Genomic DNA, 19,327 nt, shown 5'->3' with positions numbered 1-19,327 from the left:
TTTCTGGTGTTCGGTTAAAGCAGGTTTTCTGGTGTTCGGTTAGACAGGTTTTCTGATGTCTTGTTAAGACAGGTTTTCTGGTGTTCGGTTAACACAGGTTTTCTGGTTAAGATAGGTTTCACTATACTTACAGAGGTACGTGCTATAACAGTTTACAATGAATCAGACATTAACGTATTGATTTTATCATTAGGGATCAGCTATTGTTTGTTGTTATGATTATTTAAATCTTCAATCATTTTTTAAATTACAGATAATTCGTCACGATTACATAATAGGAAGTAGAAGACGGATGTCCAAAAATTATTCAGATTTAAAATGTATAGATGAGGTATACCAAAATTGGTAATAGACATGAACAAAGTGCCATATTTGAATTATACTAGTTGTTGTCAGAAAACAGTCTTCTTAATGATTTTAAATGCAGCACAATGACACCTGTATATACCAAACATCTATTGGGCTTTTAAATTGTGTCGGTTTACAGAGGTTCAAATTACATTTGAATTGACAAGGGATTGTATGAAAGTGTCTGGTTCAGGCAGGATTCCGGATTATTTGAAGTTCAGTTTAGATACAGGATACAGGTTCTGCAGGATATTCAACACACAATATGATTCGAACAAAAAAGGCAGAAAAGTATGTCCAGAAAATAGTTGCACGCTATATTTCCTAACACAATGTATGATTACAAGCTTAAATGTAAAAAAAAATATCTAAAATAATGAAACACTACATCCTTTCTTATAATTCGTATTCATTAAAAGTACGCAAAAAGGGGGTGGAAAGACATCTGCTTAAGCCAACTCTACTGCAATTTTTTTATTTGATAAAAACATTCAAAGTATCTTTTGATCTCAGAGATGAGATAACTACAGTTATATCACATTTTAACATTTAAATGAACGATGTGGACTGAATAATGTGGATTGAATTATATTCATAGCCAGTCTGAAATAAAATATAGACACGGAACCAAGTGCTTTCAAGACATTTTTTAATCCAAGCTGTCAATGCAAACGAATAGAAGGGGTGATAATTTGGCCTTATTCAACGTTTACACAGACATAATCATAAATGAATATGATAAATATCATTTGAGTAATCTACCAACCATTGTTTTAAAGTACGGGTACAATAAATGCATGTATGATAATAAAGATATAAAAGGTGTCTTAGTTTCTTTTCGTAATTTAAAACACCATCAGGTCGAACTCAAAGTTTAGAAGATATAAAATAATTGATTGATTCTGGTTTTACGTCTACTGACAGATAGTCAATACCTTTCAAGACAAAAAACGTTTGAATAATAAAAAAAAACCCTGTTCAAAGTTTTAATGTGCTAGCTCTCAACAGTCAACATGCAGGCGTGTCATCCTTCTCAGACATATTATTCTGACAGTATGCCGACCAGTCGTCAATCCATAGTTCGTATTCCGCGTACTTGTTAAGGAACAGTGTCTCTCTTTTTGCGTCTTTGTTGAAACCGTCGACCTCCCGCACGCAGAGCGAGCATTCTACCAGAGGCCACTGATGAGGTTAAAATGTAACAGATGATGCGAAGACTAATGTAATTATAATACGATAATTATTTTTTTTTACCCCATTTCAATCTGGAAAGTGATAACATTTATTGATATATTGATGTTTTATTTATTATCCAGTAATTCCTATCAAATTAAAGAGGTTTAATTTTATTGAAAACCTTTCAATGAATGTTTCCCTAGGCATGAATACATACAGATAAAATAACAATGTGATTTGTTGCTATTAACAACGTTATCCTGCAATAATATTCTCTGACAGTTAAAGGTCATTATACATATAAGGTCAAAACGATATATGAAACGAAAAATTAAAATATATATCTGGTAATCTTATTATTTCAGAAACTTTCTAAGTAATTATTAGTCTCAGATCCTTACGATCACGTTAAGTATCTCTCATCTTGTAAATCATTGGAAATAAAATGGATTGTACATCAATTTATATAATTGTTTACTTAGCCCATCAAAATAAATGAAGAAGGGAACGCTAAGATATTTGTTGACTTTATTACGTTCATTGATGGTTTATTGTACAAGGCTTGTGTCTGAATCAAATCTGGATTGCATGACGTTGTAAGAAACATCTATTCTATAACTGATCAGTAATGCGCCGAGAGGACAAAAATGTATCATTTAATCCAAATAATTCTGAATAAAATGATAATAAATAAATTGGTTTGAAGATGTTTTAGACCAAGGATATAAAGCAGGGTAATTCCAGAAATTGCCCTGCGATATACTGAAATATTTACTACCCGTTTTAAAGAAACTCAATTTAAACATTCCAACTCTAAGGTTTTTTAATGTCAAAATATTTGCATTTTCAAATTAAGGAAAATACAATGACTGACAAGTTCTACTTGTAGAAGACCTCTATGATCATTCAATATAACAAACCTCAATGGTAATTGGACATGCAGCATTGTGGAAATAGGAGATTAATAGTAGTTTTCTATTGATTTTAATATCAGAGTTTAAGTGTATTCAATCATCACACAGCTGATGAAACATGGCGACAAAAATCTTCGGAAGTACAATTTCACCTTTTGTGCCATCAGAACTAAGACTTGCTTTTTGTTATTTATTGAATTATATCCTCAATGCAATATATTTCAGAGGAAACACTGAGGGTTAGGAAACCATGTTATCAGACTGTTATTTTATTCAAAAGTATTCAAAATTATGAAATGATGTAGATTTAGTGATAAGCATTACCATGACAACTTTCGGTGATAGTATAGTGTCATACCAGTTGTTTTAGTAATTGTTTCAGATTTTAAGACTGTAAATTCTTACACAGCCTTATACTTCAATTGCCACTTTCATTTATGATTGAACTTAAGTATTCTACAGAGTTATATAATATATATACTTAATTAAGTAAATACAGCAGTTCTGAATATCTGATAAAAATTTAAAATATATGTCAAACATTGTACGCCACATCCTTAATCACACCTCTGTATCACACAGAAAACTTTTATTATACTGTTGAATTGAATAACTGAAAATTGTATCCCTAACCGGAATTATATGATTTGCATCACTTCGGGATCGTTCCTATTCAAATGTATGGTTCAGTGTATATAACATTGCAAAATCCACATCACATGTCGTTTCAACTTATAACAATATCAGACCTCGGACAAAATGCTTTCGTAATGATATAAATATTTTGGGATGATACAGCATGTGATACCAATTTCGCCATTTGTTATATTCTATATATGTATTTTATAATTTTGCAGTATCTCATATACATCCATAAAATGCAATGTACTATAAATATCCCTGGTAAGCACTTAATAATATGCGCTTACTTTTGTCGATATTTAGATTATACTCCATTGATTTTTTAATCAAATACGAATTAAATGACATATAGACTTTTATGTGACAGTAACGTGTACTTTTCTCTATGATTTGTGAAAAAACGACTTTTTACACACGGAAATATGATGATATATGGTGAAAAGAAAGCTCCTGACCGGATACGACTTTATTTTAAGACGTTTAAATTAAACAATAAAACATGGCTAGAAATATAATAAAGGTAACAACAAAATTACCCAAATCATAATAAAAAAGTGGAGGAGTACTCAAGGGAACAAAGATTTTAGCGGAAATCAAAAGAATGTCATCCATGGACAAAGACCAGACACAAATAAAAAAAACCAAAACATTACTAAAATAATACGTTCAAGGCAACAAAAGTAAATTAGCAACTGATATATTATGTATGTATGAACTGGGAATGTCAAGAACAGGTCAATGAAAAATGTTTTCATCTATTGTCATAAAGCATATTTTGAATGAGAACAAGAAAATATATTTCAAATGTGTTCAAATCTTTCTTCCCATAGTATTTTGTTCGGCTGATATTTTTACGACATCGTGAATCTCTATCGATCGGTCCAATGAAAGACTTTATCTCACTAGAGAAGCAGTAACATAAAATACAGTCAGTCGATAACCATATCTCTACAGTCGCGATCAAATGTTTTGCTACCTCGAGAGATCAGCTGGTTGCAAGGAAAACTGCTCTTTCTATTTTCAGAACAAAAGTTTGTGTTTAGCGGATTTATGTTTAAAATACTTAAACACCATTGAATCCTTGTGAAGATGAATATTTCGTGTTTCATGACCTTCGCCACTACATTCTGAAATGACACTTTGACCCGTATTTGGCATAGACGGCCTTATGTATGGTTGATGTACCTCTGAAGGTCTTTGCTAATAAGGTTAACAAAGACGTCTGCAGTAGTTGAATAAATAAACTGAGTGATCTTAGTGATTTGTTACGCATACATTACTTACAATAAACTTCTGCTAAAATATATAATGTTGCATCAGAGCGGAAGGTAACAGATACAAATGAATTTTCATAAATCATTTGTATTATCTCAGCCCATATACAAAATGATTGAAAATGTGCAAGATTAAATTATGTATACCATAGACAATATCGAAAGGGGATTTGTCCCTTTCCAAGCAGAGTTATCTCACAAACTTGGTACCTCTCACTCTCTATTTAATCAAATGCATAATGTCACCTTTAAATTGATTTTGGATCAAAATCAAAACTAGTAGATGCACAATTTGAAAACTAATATGTAACCAAGATTCTGTGAAATGTCATTCAGATTCAATCAGACATCACACAACAAAGAATATTAAGTATCCAATACAATACATACAAAGTAACAAAGTAAATGGGAAACTCGGACTCCACAAAAGACTGGAACCACGGACCAGGTACATCGGTAGGGTAAGCTTTAGGGTAAGTAACGGATAAAATACTGTAAAATACCGAAGAAAGGAAGGAAGAAGGACGGACACTTTATTCCCTATTCAAAATTGGGGTATAAAACGACTATGCATAGATTGTATTTATGTTACGTTTTATTTCAATGGTTTTATCTTCGTTGGTTAAATATTGAATCAAATAAAATATAAATATTTATTTCCCAGCTTTGTAAGGAAATACATCTTTACCTTAAAATAACAAAAACCGTTTGATAACTAAGTTCCAAATATAATTTAGCTTTAATCATTTAAGCAAACACGACTCTGAGCAACAAGTACTATGCAAATCGGTTGCGTAATCAAGATAGTTACTTTTGCTTCAAGCAAACAACGCCATAAAAGCAAGTATTATTAAATGTGACACAACAGAATTTAATTGCACATGACTGCAGTTAACAAAGGTGCATGCCGTCAAATGATTTGAAAATAGTGTACAATGGTAGGGTATAACAAATGTTGTACAATATTGCAAATTATATTAACAACTGTCACCACGGTTTCTTTTGCAATGGTTATCGGTGTAATAAATTTCGATAATTCACACTGTGAAATAAATTCGGTAATTTCACTCTCGCGCTTTCTCCAACCGAAACGTCACAACTTTGATATCATTCCGTCAGTCACAAAATTCAAAATTCATATTGAAAATATCGATAAATTATGAAGAAAGTTTATCTAATAAATAAGATAATCAACTGGTTATCGTGAATAACCGATATATTATCACTCATGACAAGAACGCTTGAGGTTTTAATTCGTGCGCGGAATAAGTTCCGCACAGTCGTTATATCTAGACCTTCTTCGATACTCGTGACAATACTTTGGTTATGCACTCTTTTTAATGAATTATACTATTATTATTCGATGAATTATTGTCATGCACAAATCACCTCCTGTCTGAATGTATGCAACAGGCATCAATAATAGACTGCCATTATCAAGGCCCAGGTACCCTTGGATACTTTCTAGATTTACTTCAATTGAAAAAAGTCCTGAGAGAAATACAACCACATACAATACATATTTAATGTTTAACTATGAATAAGAGTTGGGAAGCCTTTTGAGGAAATACTAGAAATATTAGGTATGATCTATCTTTAATAGTATTAACAATAACAACTCTCAGAAGGTTTTTTGTGTATTTTGGGAGAAAAACACAGTAGTCCTTTCCTCACAGTAAAGATTCACACAGGTATACTACTCATGGTGTTTTATAATAATATAAGTAACCAATTAAGCTTACGTTCTCGTTTCGATGACAAGCATTGTTAATTATGATATTATAGTGACACAGAACTTGCCGCAATTCTCAACTTGAGATTTTTTTTCAGGCCTACTGGCCTTTCCACCTCGCTTTGTTGTTCTTTACAAAAAAAAATCATCTCCTTCAATTGCGCTTTGAAATATGATAGATTTTCCTGGAGAATCATATAAAATGTTAAATAAATCTCCCATAAAAATCTCAGTTATCTCTAAAAATTTCTGTAGAAAAATTAAGTTTTGTATTATAATTTACAGTATGTTTATTCACTATCATCTTTGAGAAAAAAATGGGAAAATCTAAAGACAAAAGTGATATTAGGTATGTACCGTTAAACCACTAGCTTAATGTGCTCAAGTAATGAAAATCACATGGCTATACTAGATGATTAATTTTCGTTTACCTGCTGTTGTCGCTGCGTCAGTTGTTGTGTCATTCCCTTGCGAATGTACATTATGAAGAAGGACAATTGAGAACAGACAAATTATCACGCTTTTCATTTTGCTGAAACGAGAAAAATAGAAGACTGGAATAAGAAAATGTACCTCGACGGTTTTGCATTGACTTCAACGTTATATGATAAGTTTTTTTAAGTTTGATTTAAGTCAAATTTGAATTCAAACCAAAAAGATTAAGGTCATGAGGAATATGATATGCTGCCTAACAAAAAATGAAAATGTAGACAATGGAATTTCATGATATATTCAATGCATCTCCTGTGCTGTTTTGACTGTTATCGCCCGATGACAATATTTTGCTGCTTTTTTGCATTGCAGTATACCGGTAACAATTAGCCGCAATAGAAACGAGGGTTTAGCAAGCTTTCAATCCATATTTAACCCTTACAAAACTCTTACAAATCATTGGAACTTTGTACGCATCAAAGAAACTTGGACTAATTTTATTCTGTTTTAAATGAAAGCTTGATAGGCTTTGTTGAAATTGAATATGATACAAACATATCACTGATTTCTAGAGTTTTGCCCCTTACCCTAGGTCTACATCCTTAATTGATTTTTTTCTTTTGAGAATTGTATTATATACCCTTGATTCAGATGGATATTGGAAGATAAGATTTAACTGTTCTAATGTTCATGGTCATACGTTTAAAGTAATGTTTGAATAACTGAGTCCTATCTTATGCCATGTCCGTTTAGCGTAAGTTTGTATAAGCAACAACTAAAGTTAACCGTACTTTATGGTTTTTTAGACCATGCATATAAATATTGAAATAGCAAACAACAATAACCAACAAAGGTTGAAGGTTGCAAGAATTAAAAGGTTAATTATTGCCTATTTTTGAACCCAAACCCGAGTAATGTAAAACGCATATTAAGTTACTAACACTCCAATCAGACAGAGAAATGATAGAAGCGGTCTTAAATAAAACATAACAATGAAACCTGTCTTAACCAAAACCCTTATATACCCTTAAAAAGATTCGGTAAAGACAGGTATTCAGTTCAAAATTCAAAAGCAACTCGGCGGGTGTTTCTAGAAAAGCAGAGGACGCTTACCCTACCGGTGCACCTGGTCCATGCTCCCAGTTTTTAGTGGAGTCCGAATTGCTCATTTACTTTTGTTACTTTGTATGTATGATTTTAGTTACTTTATGTTCTTTGTTGTGAATGTCTGTTTTCAATGTCTGGTCTTTGTCCCTGGAATACATTCTTTTGATTACCGCTATAACCTTGGTTCCCTTGATTACTCTTTAATATTAATGAGATTCACGATCTCGTAAAAAATATCAGCCAAACAAAAAATACCGGAACGTCAATATTGGGATAATTTAAATACGTCAAAATTCACAAACATGCTCTGAGCATTTACATAAGGAACAAAGACGATCTTCATATACCATATAGCGAACTGAATGAAATAAATAACACATAAAAATGAAGATAAGAAAAACAAAACATCACAAAAAAACTCAAGGACTAGCATATGAACCCCCGCAAAATATTGAGAGTGATATCAGATGCTACGGAGGTGAAAACTTGTTCTGTTCCGCCAGCGACAACCGTTATATTTCGAGTGAGTATAAACCTGTAATTATATAGGTACGGTAATGCGGCTCCCAGACACGAATCAAAAAGGGTCCTTTCAAAGCAATTCAGACTTGGGTGATATCATTCAATTCCACAAATATCATATGAAAACAAAGGAAATATTGCGGAAATGCTGGAAAATTATCCTGAATAGGTATATAAGAAAAGAGATAAAATGAGCATCCATCATGATTTGTGATGACAATCAGAAACTCAAGTTTAAACTGATAAATAGGAGCTTTAAAAGTGTTTGATTCAATCAGTTTTCTGTGTTCAGTTTATTCAAGTTTCGCTAAAGTTGAAGATCTTATTTTGTAATTCGTTTTTAATGGCAGATCGAAATTTGATTGTTTTGTTTTGTTTTGTTTTTTTGTTTTTTTTTTTATTATTTTATCGAGAAATAGTCACTAAAACTGTTTCATACATTTAATCCTACGACATTATAATAAATATTTAAATATCAGTTGAACAAAGCCTTGAGTTATATTCCGAAAATGTGTTATACATGAAATAGAAGATCAAAATGACAAATATTCAACACATGACAGAATTACATATGTAATTTTTAAGATCAAGACTGACGTGTTCCGTTTGGTACCCGAGGGTTTAGACCATTGTGGACCAACATGTATGGAGGGAGCCACGCTTCACCCGCATTAAAGAGTAAGCTCTTTAAAGCCACTACAGTTGGCAAGCTTTGGAGCCCTAACCCATTTCTATAATGTTTTGCTGGCCGTCAAACTTCAAAAGTTTGCTCCAACACCCCCACCCCTTTCCCAACAAAAGAAGAAAATCCCTGCCACCATTTCTCACATTTTCATTTTATTGTTTCCCGATCGATTTTTTCCTGATTAGACAAAATATTGGCGACCGGACGTTGATCATTCGAGATTGGCTTTATATACGTTAGAATTATTCTCAGGACTGACATAATAAATCGCTTGGCCAACAAGACTAACTCATAAAAAATATTCTTCCACATTTCACTGTATGAAATTATAATTACAATATGTGGCATGGCTAAGTATTAAAAACTCCAAAACAATCATTGCTAAGTTTAATTAATGCTTCGCACGGCATAACTGCAGAGGTCGAACGCTGACAGTTGGGGCATTTCAAACCTGATAAAGTTCAGCATTCTGATTGCGTTTGAATATTTGACGCAGGAATAGAATTTGATAAGAATCGCAGTGCTCTTTGTTTACCCTTCATACTTCAATACGCACAACCACCAAAATCACCTTTGTAAAATATTTTAGAGTTCCATTCACTTTCACTGTTTTTTTGGTATATCAGTAAAGTGATTTTTCTGGCCCATTTTTGGCTCCTTATTCTTATCAGTTCAACTCGTAGCACATAAAATTCCTCTGTGGTATAGCACCTATTACATTTACTTATAGTCAAGTTATTGTCCCAACATCATGAAAATGCTTTTTTCCAGACATAACCCAAATTTCAATCCCTTTCTTCTTTGGGTGACATGATACCTTCGGTAAAAATTGCTTATAGTTAAAGTATTATCCCGACACCATGAAAATGCGTGTATGGGTCTTATTTGTTGTCCGAAATTCATGAACGGATCAAGTGATAACCCCCATATTCAATACAGGTTTTTTGGTACCATGACACACTATGGTTTAATTTCAAAGAGATCTATTTACTAAAAGTCCCGTTATTGTTCGTATATCCTGCAAAAGCTTGTATAATAGCCCATGTTTGCCTCTAATACCTTAAGGGGTTGAATCACAACCTTAAACACTATTCCCAGTCCTTTTCATGGTACAATTTTAAAGAGATTCACTGATTATTAATCAAGTTAGTGTCCATCATGAAAATACTTTACTTTAGGCTCTTGTATTTCCTCAGTTACAAAACAGTTTCGTTCACTACCTCCAAAACTAATCCCACTTTCTTTTGTGATATGACACCTTTTAATACAATTAATCAATGTTTCCATTCACATTTACCAAATTGTTTTTACGGACATGTCGAAATTTTTGTTTCTGACCCCTTTTCGGCCCTCAATTCCTAGACGTGTCAAGTAAAAAACATTGTGGTATGGCACCTGGTAGTATAATTTCATAAAGATCTATTCACTTAAACTTGTCCGGACATTAGGTGTCTACAAACGACCAAGACAACGAAAGCATTAAACCACTATACGACCGCAATAAAACGCTATAGTAATCAGACACGTGGCTTTTCACATAACCCATAGAATATATAGTTCATATATAATGTATTGTAGAGAGATAACTCAGTTAATGGCATTGAAATGCAAAATATGCAACCTTTTTGTGGATGTAACACATATAACGGAATTCGCTTGAATCTACAAAGACTGATACTTAAATGAAAAACATTGTAAAATTTCGTGACCCAAACTATGTAATGGTGGATATGTTACGATTGGAAATAGTAAATAAGAGGTGGAATTCATTTAAATGGCGATTTGGTCATAGATAATATATTCATTGTTTTATTGCTTAGGTACATCAACAACAAACATTTCATCCTAAGACACGAATATTCAATACAAAAACAAAAACTGATGATATCAGTAAATACCTTACACAGACGTATTGATGGGCGTCATGATCCATGTATTGGCATTTGATTAGATAGTGATTCATACAATGATATAAAAAAATAAAACTAATCACGAATCCAAAAAGACGTTAATCTCCCTTAAATACTCTGATTTTACTAGCAATGCATTCATTTTGTGAAAAGGAAATCAAGGAATCCTGAACTCCAACAGTAATCAAAATAACACAACCAAGAGAAAGCGAAGACAATAAAGTAGACATACACAACAAATAACATATATATTAGTCAAAACAACTCAGACATAAAAAGTAAATTAACAACCCGGACTCCACACAAACTAGAAGTATAGACCAGGCTTAATAGCTTTCTCAACATATTATTAGATATAAAATCAAAATACAAAACACCAATGAATTCTTATTTTGAATCTCAAAGAACTACAAAAATGTTTTTGCTGGAACAATATATTCCCATTTTCCTAATGGTATACCCATTTTTGTTTTACCATAATACACCCACATTGTTTCAGGATAATAAATCTGTTTTTCTTGTCAACAGCACTTGCGACTTTATAACTGATGAAATTAACGAAAACAATTGCACACTGTCGATGCAGACAGTGATTATTTATATTAATTACCTATTTGATATTTTGCGTTGTTAATTAAATAAACCTGTGGTAGAAGTCACGATAGAAATCATTCATTGTCAAATCGGTTGCGTGTGTAGAGCCTTTTGTGTGCGATTGGCTATTTTATCGATGTTGTGTATTTAAAAATTAAAACAAATATTAATTATTCTTAATTGCATTTAATATTCAGAATTTGTCCTTCAGGAATATTTCAATTGATAAGTTTTTAAGTTACAAAAGCACGACTAATTTAAAAAAAAAATTCAAATATCTTCAAAACCTCCACTTTTAATGTGTGGATCGCTGGACTGAATATCAATGTATTGATTCCAATTGTGTATATATTACTGCATCATTCATTTATATTATGTTAACATTTAGTTGCTTGGCCTGGGCAATTTTTTGTATTTTATATGAGCAAGTTGGTACAGTGGAATCCGTCTTAATCGAACACTTAAGGAGGTGGACCTAGGCTAGGGTTAGGGACATAACTCTTGAAATCAATGATATGTTTGTATCATATTCAATTTCACAAAAGCCTATCAAGCTTTTATTTGAAACAGAATGAAATAAGTCGAAGTTACTTTGATGCTTACATGATATTGATGTGAAATACTGAAAATAAAATTTCCAATGATTTGTAAGAGTTGTGTCCCTTACCTTTAGTCTACCTCCTTAATGGACTTAAAAAATTGGTTTTGTTTATCGTTGTTAAAACATTTAAATTGACATAAAGGGACTCAAAATAGTGTCTGGTTTCCGTATTATTCATGGTTCAATTTAGACAGGTTTCACTGTTGAGAAACTTTCTCTATTAAATTTCTGTCTAGCACATGGTACGTAAAATTTGACATCGCTTCCGTAATTGCAAAGCCCAATTGCATATTATACTGACTTGTGTGTAGCATTTACAGATTCGCTTTAAAATCTTCATACTGAAATATTATGTAACTACTATTGATTGTGTCCCATACAGCTGCCTCGACATCCTTAGTCTTTCCATATATCGTTTACGAGACAAGAAAGGTTAGAACTATTGTTAATACTCCGAAGCAGTGGTATGCATTTTTCTATACGACTCAGTGTGACTTATGTAATAGGTTGAAATGCCATTTATTGAATCAACTACACATTCATTTCATTGTAGAAAAAGGTAAGATATGCAACAACGCAACAAATGCACCATCGTATCAACTTAATAAAATTAGAAAATGATTACAGAGATCCCAAACGTTCTCCAATAAGTGTAAACACACTTTCAAGTAAGCTCTGAAAGGCCTCGAAAATAAAAGTAATGAAATACACGGTAACAGAACTTTGCTCGGAACTTAATCCGTTCACTTATGTAAAATTGTTCTTTACACTAGGAAAAAAAGTTCATAGATAATAATGTTTGCTTGTAGGAAAGCAGAGATACCATTGTAGTACGGAATGATACATAAAATAAAATCTAAAGTGGTTAATTATGTATTATCATTTTTCTATAGACGTTACTGTGTTTACAAAGAACATTTTAAGACCAGTAAGTCCGTCCATCATGGAAGGCTCGAAAATCGAAAATTTGTAGCTTGAAACTGAATGGTTTGTTGTATTTCAAAGAGAAAATATCGACAAAAATAGAAAGTTATACAACATTCATTATACATTTTACAATAATAGACTGCTCTTTATTATTTTACAAAGAGTAATCAAGGGAACCAAGGTTATAGCGGTAATAAAAAGGATGCAATCCAGGGACAAAGACCAGACATGGAAAACAGACACACACAACAAAGAACATAAAGTAACCAAAATCATCCATACAAAGTAACAAAAGCAAATGAGCAACTCGGACTCCACTAAAAACTGGGAGCATGGACCAGGTGCACCGGTAGGGTAAGCGTCCTCTGCTTATCTAGAAACATCCCCCGAATTGCTCATAAAAAGTCAAGCCCGGGGTAGACAAACGAAGAAAGTTTTCATGGTGCTGATGGATACACCATAACGATCCACGAGTTCATGATGACGACCATAAAACTTCTGTAGTGATGACTTCAATTTTGTAGCAACAAAACTCTGTTCAAGAAGCCTATTTGTTAGAGTTCTAGCGCGATACAAAAAAACTGCGTAGTTTCGGCAGGCTCTGGCTTAACGTATAAGGTGTGATATGAACTTTCCATACGCAGGTGCTGAAGGGATGAAAGGAAAGATGACAATTCTGAATGAAAGGTCATCACGTTTGTCGTAAAGTTTGGTCAATAGTTTTCCTTTACCATCGATTTCTAAGTGTAGGTCAAGATACTTCACAGTGTCTGTAGTATCCTTTATCTCAAGTTCTTTAGGATAGATGCAATGTATCAAATCCCCGAAATTAGGATTGTTTAAAGATAATAATTCATCTATATAGCGGAAACTGATACTAAAGGATCTAGCCAAACGATATTCTTTCTTTCAAATCAGCTATAAAGTCAGCCTCATAAGAGTGAAGGAATAGGTCAGCAAGTAAAGTAGCACAATTGGTTCCCATTGGAATGACGACCGTTTGTTGAAAGACACGTCCACCATAGTGGACAAATATGTTGTCGATTGTTGTTTCCTCTGTATTTTGAGGATGCTTTGGAATTATTTCTTACAAAGTATGAGGAATCTCTACCAAGAACTATATATTTGTATCTAGTTGTACCATCTGTTTTGAAAAAACAACGGTGTATAATGTTTTTAAGTCCGGATTTGAATTGAATGAGGGGAACAGAAGTATATAGTGTTGAAAAATCATAGGTTTGAATGCTATTATATTCAGATAATAGTCTTGAACTGATTGTCTCCAAAAGATCTTTCGAATTTTTCAGGATCCACATTGCATTAATGTCACTACGGGAGTAACAAGTGTTGTGGTAGGACTGCACACCCTCTTTGACAGTTGTGAGTGTAGAAGTTAAAAGTTTTGAAAGAGGTTTGGGGGTACACTTTGCAGATCCAGCTATGACACGTTGTTTGTATGGATTCTTGTGGAGTTTAGGAATCCAGTACATAGACGGTAAATTACAATCATCGTCCTTGGTAGAGAGACCAAAAGAGGATAGCACCGATTTATGGCTTTCCACAATCTTTTCTTTGGACAGTGTGGTAGCAGTATAGGTATTATCACTGCTATTATTTTCTACGTCTACCTCTGATAATAAACATTTTATGTTTTGCAGACAAAAACAATGTTGTTTTGGGCTTTGTCTGCTGGTACGACAACATATTTGTCATGTGTAGTAGACAATGTTTTTGCTACATCGGGGTCTTTGAAAACTGATATAGCCTTGACACTCATTGACCTACTTAAAACTTTCATTCGTTTCAAAATTGAAGACATCACGGCCTTTAACCACTCTGACAGAGAATCAATGTCTTCTTGTTCTCGTTTTATCACATTTCTTGCATAGTCATCGACGGCATCCATCAGAACTTTAATGTTATAATTCAAATTTATGGAGCGTGGTGCACGGTACTTGGGACCTCCAGAAAGGATATTACGCAGAGATTCGTTTTCGATGATGGTAAAATCTCCCGTAAAGACGTGACCAGATGGACCATATTTGAATGGAGAGTTTTTGCAAGAACAGTCAGGTGGTTTAGCCTTCAAGTCCTCAATCTCGAGGTTCTGCAATAGCCTTTTATAATTGAAAAATTTGGATGCAATAGGTGAAGTATAGGGATATGAAATAATTAGTATGGATTTGTCTTTGAAATATGGGGAATAATGGGAACAATATATTACGCTACAATTATTGTTGAATAGATTCAAACATTCTATCATTTTTTGATATTTGAATTTTGAAAGTAGTTTAAACCTTTATTAAACGTCCAGTTAACTACTATAGGAGGTTTATAAGGTGATCTTCATTGTCACAAAATACAACTTTTTTAATCTGTATCTTTTTAGTCAGGATAGGTTTATCTGCCTTTAAAATAATATATTTCAAAATTAATGAAGCTTGCATAAGCTAACAACATACTGACATCGTTATCTGCATAAAGAGTACATTATTTAAATAAACAATGCTATTTTTTAATTAGTTACGCATTTCTTCATTTGAAAAAAAAAGTTTATCTGATTAAGATTTTGGTGAACGTTTCTCGTTTAAACACATTAGATAGCGCATATTTTTTAAATGGAATCAATGTGATGAAATAATGGTTTATAAAGTAAATATATTGCAACTTCAACGTTTTGAAGTATACCGCAGAGGACAAAGCAAGAAAGGGCCATCAGTGTTGAAAGATCAGTTGACAAGTCTCCACTCATAATTTTAATTCAATTAAAAATCAAAGTATAATTGTCCCATGTGTACTGATTAAGAATGTCAATATTCAAATTAGAAATAAAAATCACGGTATAAATTTCCGTGATTTATTTCAAATTTAATAGGACTAGTTTCTTCATATCTTTTAACAGGCGCCGCTTATGACTTCAACGAAATTTTGGTCGTGTGTTTATCACTTTTTTACCATGGTTGTGGTCTAAAGTACGTCATATTAGAATATTGAATCGCACAGAAAGTTTTTAACTAATGTGAAACCTGTCTTACCCGCACCCCTTTTGCACTTGATTCGGTTTAGACAGATGTTCTTTTTACACAGGTTCAAACTGGTTTGAACTTATTTTAAGGGACTTTTAAAAGTGTTTTGCTTATTGGTTATTCATGGTTCGGATTAGTCAGGTTTCCCGATAATACATGGTTCAGTATAGACAGGTTTTAGATTATCCAGTGTTCAGTAGACATGTTTCCAGATTATTAAGATTCGGTTAAGACAGGTTTCCAGATTTTTTAGTGTTCGCTTTAGACAGTTTTACTGTATCTGCCTAATTCAGATGGTTGTCTGTCAGTACTGTTTTCAAGAAAAGAATACACAATTGTTTACACATGGCGTTTGCTTTAATACCATGGTTTTAGCAGCTAACAGGAATAGGCCATCATATGTATGAAAAATGAATTTTGCATACATGTAAAGGTGGTGCTAACTAGTCATGACTATTTTATTCACTCATCTTAAGATGTTCAAAATGCCAATTATTGTGGTCAGAAATGCGACAATCACAGTTAAAACATTTCCCTTATTAGAAACTTACATTGCTAATCATTGTATGCAAATTCTGGACGTTATTGAAATAGTGTTTCTGATTTATGATGTGCGCAAACAATTGAAGTTCACATAAAACTGTCAGAAAAATATCATTGTTTGTTCTTTAAAACTAAACAGAATTGTTGAAACGAAATAAGTTTATCATGTTGCTTGCCGTACAGCTATAAAAATGTGGCCATGGATTATAACAGTAACTCTTCAGTTCTAAACAAAGATTATTTGAATTATGATTTTTCTAACAACAACTATGGCTTGAAATCAATAACCAATGCCGTCTGTGGAAAACAACGTTTGGACGTTCATGACATAGGAGGAAGAACACATTATTAAACGCATAAGAATTTGAAACAAAACGTGCAACCAAAACGAACAACTACAATCACAAAAAAGACGAATTCAAGCGCTAAGGAAGTGTGTTAGGTTCCTTTATTTTACAGGACATAACCCTGCCGCTAAGTATTATCCAGTCAGGTCATGATGTCAACAACCGTACATTTTCTGGACTTACGACCTAAATCTAGGTCAACATATCCTTGTCAATATCTTTTATATATAAGCCACTTGGCCCTATCTTATAATAAATGAAAAGATCGCAATATCTAGCAAATCACCTAATTTTACAGACTCCATACACTGGAGCAGCTGGAATGATACCTTATAGGAAAGGATAGCTAACAATTGGAAGATCAAAGTCGCTAGACTTGTCATTGAATATGATTCAAAGGTTTGCTTGTTTTCATCTTCGTGATAAAATTCAAGACAAAAGGCAGAATGCTATGTGTCTGTAATTTTGAAAAAAAAATAGATAAGCCATGTCTTAGGTATTGTAAACTTATGTTAAATGATAGAAGCAAACTACGTATATACCGAATCTTTAAAAATACTTAAAAAAAAGAGAATTATTTGATAAGAAATATGTCTGGTAAACATAAAAGTTTTTACTCTATATTTCGGTGTGTTGTAGCGCCAAAACAGGTAGATACGAAAATTTGTGTATAGAAGAAAGGATATGTTTTAATTGTTGTTTTAGTGCTGAAAATGAGAAGCATGTGTTACTGGAATGTCCTTTGTATGCAGATATACGTATTGATTTTTTTACCCATGCCTGCTGAATTTATGATGATTTTATGAACATGTCTGATGACCAAAGAGATATTTTAATGTTCGGCAGTTATGCCATGCAATGTCATACTGCCAAAATCTGCCATAATGTTTTACCAAAACCAAAAAGTGTTTTATATAAATAGTATTTTAATGTTGTTATTGTAGTCTCTCATAACTCTTTAAAGAGTGGCTAATGTATTTTTATAAAAGAATTTTTAGACTGTATATTTGTGTACATTAGGTGAGACTTTAATAAAGTATTTGTCTTGTCTTGTCTTGTCTTGTCTTGTCTTGTCTTGTCTTGTCTTGTCTAGGTTTTGGTAGAGATCAGCCCGTGAAGGTGTATATAATGTCAAGGGCGTTATCGAGTCATTTTACATTTCACATTGCTAGTTAGAATAATTAAGAACATATTTCTAATCCATGTGGAACTCTTTTGCTATTATTACACATCTACTACGTAGTTAATCGCTAGTGCCACAGCAATCTAAGTATCATACGGAAAATCTTAGTGTTAATCATTAAATATCGGTCAGAAAAAAATATATTTTCCCAACACCCTCATTCGCTGATATGTTTCTGTCTTCAATATTAATTAGTATCTAGATTTAATTTGCAAAAGAATTTTCCTGTTTTTAACACAAACGTGGATCTTACCTCAAAACTAGGAGAGATAACAACCTATGTAATACGAATGGTTTAAAATAATCCGTTACGACACATTCGTAACCTTTTTATACTGCATAGATTTGCGTCATATCTAAGCATTAAATTTCTGATAATTTTTTTTTTCTACAAGGCCTATTCTTTTTTCAGAAATAAAATCAAGACGCCGTTTATTCGTCTTTGTACGATTATTTTTAAATTTACATAATAGGGTGTATCATACTGTTTACAAATGAAACGTTGCAGTGTCTTGGTATCATGTCCTAATTGTCATCAAATAGATATATATATAGACGGTTTTGTTGTGCTTATCGGAAGGCTTATCCTATGGGATCATTGAACAACAATATCTCATACAGTACACGGCACAAGCACTTGATCCATGTGACACTTAATCGAAGTGTCTGACAGGACTTCATATTAATTATTTAGTATTCTTCTAAAGATGGAGACATGCAGCACAAAAAAACAGTTGTATAGTAAATGAATAATATACTAAAACAAATGATACTGAGACATACTAGAGAACTGAAAATATTTGTTTTTTCATCAATAGAACATTTGAGAGAAAACAAAATAATGTTGAAGAGTAATCAATAGAACCAAGATTCTAGTGGAAATCAAAAGAATGTAATCCAGGGACAAACACCAGACATGGGAAAGAGTCATACACAATACAGAACATAAAATAACCAAAATAACACTACTAAATGAGCAACTAAAAACTAGGATCATTGACCAGGTGATCATTGACCAGGTAATCATTGACCAGGTGCACAGGTAGGATAGATGTACCTTAAAATACACCCTTTCAATTCGTTCTTTCTTTCAAAATGGCTTTGATGTACATGCAACTTATCATTTCAATAGGACACGGTCCATTTATTTGAATTATTGTATTTTTTCCCCAAAGCTGAAACCAAATTGGATTGTAAGTCTTTGCTTGTGTCAAATTGGTAATGAGGTCCTTGGGATATCCAAGATTTTATGTGCTGATATTTCTTCCTTGTAAATAAAACTGCAACAACAGTAAATCTTTTTTTTACATTATTTGGCCATAAAAGGACCATTTTTTTGTGCAAAACAGTTTAATTTACCCCTA

The 19,327-nt window shown here is 32.8% G+C and overlaps 1 protein-coding gene across 50 annotated transcripts in view; it reads right to left on the bottom strand.

The window, feature by feature from the left end:
- The window catches only part of LOC148601974 (uncharacterized), a 67,167-nt gene that overhangs the window by 31,503 nt on the left and 16,337 nt on the right, over nt 1-19,327 (bottom strand). For 44 of the 50 annotated variants that reach the window (XM_088556805.1, XM_088556811.1, XM_088556817.1 and 41 more), the window contains exon 2: nt 6,518-6,618. In XM_088556805.1, the coding sequence (XP_088412931.1) occupies nt 6,518-6,614 (97 nt within the window). In that variant the 5' untranslated portion in view covers nt 6,615-6,618. Of the gene's footprint in view, nt 1-6,517; nt 6,619-18,216; nt 18,377-19,327 lie in introns of those variants that run through there. The other 6 variants (XM_088556806.1, XM_088556819.1, XM_088556812.1 and 3 more) reach the window with 2 other exon arrangements.

This window comes from Perna viridis, chromosome 12, assembly GCF_037379345.1.
Source record: "Perna viridis isolate PV_CMFRI_1.1 ecotype Kerala chromosome 12, ASM3737934v1, whole genome shotgun sequence".
NCBI lineage: Eukaryota > Metazoa > Mollusca > Bivalvia > Mytilida > Mytilidae > Perna > Perna viridis.
The sequence above is the reverse complement of the archived record's forward strand: the minus strand, read 5'-3'. Positions and strand labels throughout refer to the sequence as shown.